Below are 9,011 nucleotides of genomic sequence, written 5' to 3' on the forward strand. Positions count from 1 at the left end.
TTTCCGACGGACAAAGGTAGCAAACTTTTCCATATCATGTGTTTTTGCTTGAGCGCGGGGTATGATCCCCGCGTGGGTTATCAAGCCACTATTCTCCATATGAAGGGAATGATATGAACTGCCCAACCCCTGCCCTCCGGGAGCTGTACATGGGACTTACGATTCTCATGGCGTTAGTTGTTTTGCGCATGCTTCCCGGTGATACGTTTCCGGGGTTGTATGCATGCCTTTTAGTTCGTGCGCATGTTTCCCGTTGGTTCTTGTTCAGGTATAATAATCTCATGAAACAGTTATTGTATGTTTCTTCCCGTTAGTTCTTATCCGGGATACGAGATATCCTAAGCAGTTGTTGTATGCTTTCGTTAGTTCTTATCTGGGACTTACAAAATTTCATGCATTAGTTGTTTTACACATGTTTCCCACATTTCTCCGAGACTTACTACGTTTCATGCTTGCATTTCCACATTAGCTATTTAGTTGGAATATATGGCAACTCGTTGTTTTTCCAATTTTATGTCGTACTTGCTTCAATAATCAACTGTAATCTCATGCCTATGCTTCCCCAAAGGTGAATATCCCGTAGTTCCAAGTGGTGGTAAATTACCAATCATAAAGAATTAGTATTCCCCATGGACCGATGGTGATTTCCATCCAATCATGAAGACTTGGACCTCCATATATAGTGTCCGGAGGCAAGGTAAGACATCAACATAAAGTATGTACATTTTCCTCAAACAAATTTGAATAGACAGCAATGATTATGGACTGCATGTTACATAGCCCGTATTAATTGCATACTTCCACAAATAAGCACCCAAAGTGGTGTTGGTGAATTGCCAATCACGTATAAAGGTTTCTGTATGCATAAGCACATAATACGTGGTACTATCAATAGGCTAGCATTTGTGTCTATAAAGCATGATAAGTATGATTAGATTCATTGTTTGCAAGCATAGTGATGCAGCGGAAATATAAACGTTGGAATCCACCAACGGCGACTTGAATCCACAAGTCGAATCCACAAGAGAATCTGGAATCCACCAGAGAATTAAGATAAACTCAAAGGTTTTTATTAATCAAAAGCTAACGACTATAACCGATAGAGGCTCCTTATATAGGAGCAAATAAACTCTAGGGCAACTAACATTAAAGCTTAAAAGCCCATGGATTAAAAGAAAACCAAATCCAAAACAAACTATTAAAAATAATTGCTGAAAACAAGTAAATCTGCATTTTGAAGGCTTAAACGGACTCGAAAGGCCGAAAAAGCCCATACGTCGTGGCATAACAACGAGTTTGTCTCGTTGGCCCGTTCTGCTTCCAGAAAGGTATCATAATGGTCAATCGGACACCGAACGCCAAATCTGGAGCAAACCGGGTTTGGACTTGTTTCGATCGATCTGTTCTTCAATCTCTAACGCCATCTGTTCTATATCAGTCTCCTCCACTCAGAAGAACTCGACCCAGAGTTATTATCACCCAAAAGAAAATCATCCTCATGAAACTCATGCAGATCAGCAACATTAAAAGAATTTGAAATTCCCATAGAAACAGGAAGATCAATAACATAAGCATTATCATTAATCCTCTTCAATACCTTGAATGGTCCATATTTCCTGGGTTTCAGCTTGTTATATGTGCCAACAGGATACCTCTCCTTCCTGAGGAAAACCATGACCGAATCCCCTTCTTGAAACACCTTCACACGCCTGTGCTTGTCGGCAGCAGCCTTATACTTGGCGTTTGTCTCCTCTAACTTTGCCTTTATCTCTTCTTGAACTGTCCGAACTCCCTCTGCCATTTTAATTGCAGCATCACTAACTCCCTGTCCTCTTGCCAACTTTGCCAAATCCACGACATGTCGTGGAGAAGTGTAGACCACATAAAAAGGTGACTTACCAATGGCACTATGCATAGAACTGTTGTAAGCGAATTCTACCTGAGGTAAGGCAAGGTCCCATTGCTTCGGCTTATCACTACAGGCACTCCTGATCATATTTCCCAAACTCCTATTGGTGACTTCAGTTTGTCCATCTGTTTTGGGGTGAGCGGTAGTACTCCTCTTCAAAGCTGTCTCAAATTGCTTCCACAATGTTAACCAAAAATGGCTCAAAAACTTTGTATCACGATCAGAAGTGATGGACTTAGGCACCCCATGCAAACGAACAACCTCCCTGAAAAATAGTTTGGCTATATTTGCAGCATCTGCAGTTTTCTTGCAAGCGATGAAGTGACTCATCTTAGAAAATCTATCCACCACCACAAACACAGAATCCACTCCTCTTTGGGTCCGAGGTAAACCCAAGACAAAATCCATAGAAACATCCTGCCAAATATCATCAGGAACAGGTAAAGGCATGTAAAGACCAGTATTTTGAGACTGACCCTTAGATACTGACAAACATAGCACTTCCTGACAATATTGTTGACGTCTCGCTTTAACTGAGGCCAGTAATAACGCTCCTCCAAGCTTGCAGTTGTCTTGTCTTTCCCAAAGTGACCGCTTAATCCTCCTCCATGCAAATCACGAATCAGTTTCTCTCGCAGAGAAGATTTGGGCACACATAACTGATTGCCCCTGAACAAATAACCTTGATGGATAAGGAAACCAGCAACTGGTTGTTTCTTGCTAACACACTGCTCCCAAACCTGCTTGAAATCATCATCTGCTTCATATAATTCTTTCAAAAAGTCAAAACCAGTTACCTCTTGGGATAAAGTAACCAACAAACTAGCTCACCTGCTCAACGCATCAGCCACCTTGTTGAGTGTTCCCGACTTATGCTTGATCACAAAAGGAAATTTCTGCAAAAACGTCACCCATCTGATATGCATCTTGTTTGCATGTTTCTGACTGTTCAGAAACTTCAAAGCCTGATGATCAGTGAACAGAATAAACCCTCTTTGGATCAGATAATGCTCCCATTGCCTTAAAGCTCTCACTACTGCATAGAACTCTTGGTCATATGTACTCCATTTTTGGCGAGCTTCACTCAACTTCTCGCTAAAGAAAGCCACTGCCCTCTTTTCTTGGGACAAGACAGCCCCCACTCCAACACCACTAGCATCACATTCGACCTCGAATATCTTGTCAAAATCTGGAAGAGCCAAAACTGGTGCGGTACAAAGCTTCTCTTTGATAAGTGCAAAACTTTGCTCTTGCTCTTCACCCCAGTGAAACTTGCCTTTCTTCATGCATTCAGTAATTGGTGCAGTGATGGTACTGAAATCCCTCACAAACCATCTATAGAAAGTAGCTAAACCATGGAAACTTCTCACCTCCAAAACTATTCTAGGAGTTGGCCACTCTCTAATTGCGCGTACCTTCTCTTCATCAACCTGAATCCCATCCTCTCCAACCACAAAGCCTAGAAATAGCAGCTTATTGGTGCAAAAAGCACACTTCTTCAGGTTGATGTACAACTTATTATCCCGTAGCACCTCAAGAACTTGCCTCACATGTTCTAGGTGCTCGGTTTTCTGCTTACTATAATAAGGATATCATCGAAATAAACAACAACCCTGGTTCCAATGAAAGGACGAACAACCTGATTCATAAGTCTCGTAAAGGTGCTAGGAGCGTTGGACAACCCAAAAGGCATCACCAACCACTCATATAACCCATCTTTGGTCTTGAACACAGTTTTCCACTCATCCCCAGGTTTGACTCAAATCTAGTGATATCCACTTCTCAAATCTATCTTCGAGAACCACTTGGAACCATTCAACTCATCAAGCATGTCTTCAAGGCGTGGGATAGGAAATCTGTACTTGATTGTTATCTTGTTGATGGCTCTGCTGTCCACACACATCCTCCATGTTCCTCCTTTCTTAGGTACCAACAAAACAGGAACCGCACAAAGGCTCATACTCTCTCGAATAAACCCTTTCTTTAGCAAATCTTCAATAATCTCCCTTAAGATCTCACATTCTTTAGGGCTCATTCTGTAGTGTGGCAGGTTAGGTAGACTAGCTCCTGGAATAAAGTCTATTTGATGTTGAATGTCTCTCATGGGTGGCAGCTCATTAGGAATATCATCAGCAATTAACTCCTTAAATCCTTCTAACAACTTCCAGACCTCCTTCGGAATCTCTCCGCCTTGCTTCTCTACTGCCATCAAACCCTTAACCACTATAGGAAAAATGGTTTTGGATTCTTTTATGGCCTCATTCAACTCACAATCGTTGTTGTTGATGGTAAGAAAACTCGAATTGCCTTTCTTGGGACCTTCAGAATTGCTTAACGGAGCCATAGCAATCTTGTGCTCCTTCCATGTAAACAACATCACATTATCCCTGCCCTTATGAGTGACATCCAGATCATACTGCTAAGGCCTCCCCAACAATATGTGACAGACATCCATATCAACAACATCACAACTCACCTCGTCACGATAGTGTCTCCCAATGGAAATAGGCACCCTGCATGTTGTGGTCACTTCTGCTTGAGGTCCTTTTTTCACCCAGCCTAGTTTATAAGGCTTAGGATGAGGTTCTGTAGGCAACTTCAAAAACTCCACCAGTTTATGCGACACAAAGTTCTCACAACTCCCATTATCCACAATCACCTGACATACCTTGTTATTCACAGAGCATGCCGAACGGAATATATTGTGGCGTTGTCCCTCTTCTTTTGGCGCCAACATGACCCTCTGCAGCACTAAAGTCACCCTATCCAAACCCTCTTCAATTGCAAACTCAACCCCACTATAGTCATCGTCTTCTCTATCTTCCTCATCTTCATTGACATCTCCTTGAGTTTGCGTCTCCACCAGGTTCACCTGCTTTCGTTCTGGACAATTATTGGAACGATGTCCAGGTTGCTTGCACCGATAACATTTATCTCCAGCCAGTGGCGGATCCAGAATTTCAACCCTGGTTGGGCTTGAACTTCCTAACCAAGCAAAAAAAAAACAGTGGAGAATCTTGACGGTGTGAGAGAAATTTAATAATTGAAAGAAAATGATACACCTAGTCAAGGGGACATTAGTTTGGAGAAGATATGGAAGGATTAGAAATCAAATTTGAACTTGAAGAGGAGACATTAGTTCTTTGAAACCATCCAGTAATTTTTTTTAATCGCTTCGGTTTTGGCCCTGTATTCGACAGTTTACTCTTAACACCTATTGATTAAAAGACATGTTTATATTAGACAAACTCATAGTTCATTCAAAATCATTAGGCATGCTTTATACTTCATATAGAAAGACACAAAGTAAGAGAGACAAACCTGAGAGCGGAGAACCAGTGAAAATAATGGGATCCAACCAAGTTCTTACTTCATAGCTCTTCCGCTTTAGCTGCCATTCCTGCCAATACACCATTCAGTATTAGAGAAACAAAATATTGCCAATACACCATAAATCATAATTCCCCGCATCTATGATGCTTAGCTTCCAAAATCAATTACAGGACAACAACAAACTTAGAAATCGTAACCCTAACTCGATTCAACACTCTAAATTTCAACAAATCGTATTCATACACATCAAATTCCGAACAATTATAATAACAGTAAGTCAGTAACAACAAATCAACAATTCAATACACTCTTGAGTCTTGATTAAGGAGAAGCAGATCTATTAAAGTGAGAAAGAGGACTCACGGAGCCACATAGGGCTTAACAGAGGTAAATGGTGGAGCGACTGGAGGTCTGGAGCCGTTAGCCGTGGAGGACTGGAGGGCCTGGAGGCGGCGACTCGGCGAGAGTGCGAGACACTAGAGCGACTGGAGCCGTCAGCCGTGGAGGACTGGAGGGCCTGGAGGCGGCGCCGCGGCGACTGGGCGAGAGTGCGAGATTGCGAGTCGATGTGAGACACTGACAGTGAGAGGAAGAGAGAATGAGAGAAGAGAAGAGATGCTGAGAAGCCTGAGATCAGTGAGATGAGATGGCCAGATGGGCGTCGCCACTCGCCGGTCGCCGTCGACGGTCGACTAACAGAGAAAGAGAGAGATGAACTGATGAACTATCGAAGGATTTAGGAATTAGGATCAGCCGATTAGGGATTTAGGGTGGTATATCAAAAAAAAAAAAACACATTGGTTGGGCTTGGGTATATATCACACACAAAAAAAAATAGTATACATCTAGTTTTATTTTTTTTGGCCCAAAATTCTTGGTTGGGCTTGAGCCCTACCAGAGTATATGCTGCCCATAAGGGTTGGGTTTCAGGTTTTGTTTAGGGTTCTCAGTATTTTCACTAACCTTGCTGCTGCTACTGCTGCTGTTTTCTGCTCCTTTGAAAGGGGTAGAAACCCTATTAGGTATAGGAATCTGCCTTCCTCTCTCAACATTGGAATAAGTCATTTTTCCTTTCTCCATTAGCTCTGCCTTCAAGGCCAAATTCTGAGCCTCAGCAATGGTCCACACAGTTTGTAAACCAATTTTCTCTTGAATCGAAGGTCTCAATCCACTCAGATACCTTGCCACTTTTTGCGCCTCTGACTCTCCCAATTGATTGCGTTCTGCTAACCTCAAGAACTCATCCGTGTACTCGTCTACCGTTCTATTGCCTTGTACACAATCCATGTACATGCGATAGAGCAGTTGTTCGTAATCTGCTGGAAGAAATCTGTCCCTCAACATCTGCTGCATCCTCCGCCATGTTTGAATCGACTTCTTTCCCTGTCTTCGACGAGTTTGCTGCAATTTATCCCACCATACAGCAGCACTACTCTTCAGCCGGAAAGCGACCATCTTCACTCTCTTTGACTCCTGCACTTCCATCATGTCGAAGAATCTGTCAACTTCCACCAGCCAATCAAGGAATTCTTCAATTTTCAGATGTCTTGAGAAGGTTGGAATTTCAGCCTTCATCTTGTAATCAGATTGATTAATTTGATCGTCACCAGCAACTGACAACTCTTCCTCTGAATCTGATTCATCATTCTCCACAACACGTTCCACAACCCGTTGTTGTGGTTGCCTTCCATGATCCCGACGGTTGAGGTTATTGTTCTCATTGTTGTTGTTGTTGCTCAAGCCAAGCAACAGTTGTCGGATCTCTCCCATCTGAGCATTGAGACGTTCATTCTGAGCATTGAACTTTGCTCGGGTAATAGGAGCTTCGTCACCCATGAACCCAGGTTGATAACCACCAGGAAAAAAAATTCCTACTCTGATTACCAATTGATGCAGCAGAAATATAAACGTTGGAATCCACCAACGGCGACTTGAATCCACAAGTCTAGTTTTCTCGAATCCACGAGAGAATCTGGAATCCACCAGAGAATTGAGATAAACTGAAAGGTTTTTATTAATCAAAAGCTGACGACTATAACCGATAGAGGCTCCTTATATAGGAGCAAATAAACCCTAGGGCAACTAACATCAAAGCCTAAAAGCCCATGGATTAAAAGAAAACCAAATCCAAAACAAACTATTAAAAATAATTGCTGAAAACAAGTAAATCTGCATTTTGAAGGCTTAAACGGACTCGAAAAGCCGAAAAAGCCCATACGACATGGCAAAGCGACGAGTTTGTCTCGTTGGCCCGTTCCGCTTCCAGAAATGTATCATAATGGTCATTCGGACACCGAACGCCAAATCTGGAGCAAACCGGATTTGGACTTGTTTCGATCGATCTGTTCTTCAATCTCTAACGCCATCTGTTCTATATCACATAGTCCACAACTTAATTATCACAATACTTTTTGTAAACATGCTCATAGGAATCCAAGCAGCGATATACATATATAGTTGAAGATATGAAGAACTTATCTTTGAAGAAAGCTGCCGAGTCGGTGCACAATAGGTATCGTAGTGTGAACTTTCATGTTAGCATCATGTAGAGTAAAGTCATGCTGCATGGTGTTGTAAGTCAGCCCTACCGTAGTGTGCACAAAAGACTTTTTTTTTTTCTTTTTTTTTTTTCGGTTATTCCCCTATTTTTTCTCTCTTTGTTTCTTTCTGCTTTTTCTTTCTTCCCTAATTTACCTATATACTAAAGCTTGGTCTACTATTTATATCTTTATATCTACTGTTTATAAGTTGCTCGCTCGAAGTTGCTCACTCGACAGTTTATATATAAGCAAGCACAGGTGAAGGTTAATTAATAATGTGTTTTTATGTGATGACCACTTTATCCCTGTTGTGTTTAGAAAACCACAATATAAATATGTAGAGCAGATGTCGACAAATCCTAAATAAACTGTGAATGATCGAGAACGATCTGGACGCCCGATTAAGCACCGACCTTCTTCAAAACAAAGTGAAAAGTTTGCAAATTTTCTAACTGTGCATGATATACTAGAAGAGATTCTAGAAGAACCCAGACCGAAAAGAGAGTGAGAAAAACCCAGACAGAAGAGATGGTCTACAAACCCAGACAGAAGAGAAAGTGAGAGAGAAAAGAAGAGAGCAGAAGAAACAGGGCGGAAGAAAGTGAAAGAGAAAAGAGAGCAAACGCCCGATTCAGATCCAAGCAGCCAAACTCAGAGCAAAAATTTTGTATGTTTGTTCCCGGCAAATTTCGTTTTTTACTCCAGGTGCTCTTTCTTACTTTGGCATTTCAGGCTAATTCAATTAAGCAGAGAAAGACTATCGATTTCCTCTATCCAGTGTTTTCAGTATTATCCTTTATACTTCAACTTTAAGCTTTTCCGCGGCAAAAAGCTACATCTCCCAATCTCTGTGTTGGGTTTTTGTTTGAATTCGTTTTTCTTGATTTCGATTGCAGTGGTAGCAGGTTGTTCTGTGGTTCGTTTTCCAGTCCAGTACCCCTCAGTTTAAGGGAATTGGTGAACTAAAGAAGTTAGCTGAATTGGGCAAGAGTTTAAGGGAAGAAAATTTTGGATATCCTTGGTTGTTCTCACCTGCCTTTACTCATTTGGTATGTCTCATCTTTTTTTTTTCCCTCTGCATTTGTACTGTTGTGGGTTTGGTTTTGATTTTCTTTTCTGTTTGTTTTAATTTGATTAGGGTTTGGTACGTTCTACTGTATATGTGTTTTCAGATTGAGCTGGGACTCTACTATATATTGTGATTACTCAGATAGAGAGAGAGAGAGAGG

The 9,011-nt window shown here is 41.5% G+C and overlaps 1 protein-coding gene across 1 annotated transcript; it reads left to right on the forward strand.

Moving 5' to 3' along the window:
• Positions 1 to 8,156: 8,156 nt before the first annotated feature.
• On the forward strand, positions 8,157 to 8,832 carry LOC101297714. The gene is made up of 3 exons (XM_004295955.1): positions 8,157 to 8,217; positions 8,292 to 8,487; positions 8,679 to 8,832. The coding sequence occupies exons 1-3, from the start codon at positions 8,157 to 8,159 to the stop codon at positions 8,746 to 8,748; spliced, it is 327 nt and encodes a 108-aa protein (XP_004296003.1). The 3' UTR covers positions 8,749 to 8,832.
• Positions 8,833 to 9,011: the final 179 nt, after the last annotated feature.

The sequence above is a fragment of the Fragaria vesca genome, linkage group LG3, assembly GCF_000184155.1.
Source record: "Fragaria vesca subsp. vesca linkage group LG3, FraVesHawaii_1.0, whole genome shotgun sequence".
Classification (NCBI taxonomy): domain Eukaryota; kingdom Viridiplantae; phylum Streptophyta; class Magnoliopsida; order Rosales; family Rosaceae; genus Fragaria; species Fragaria vesca.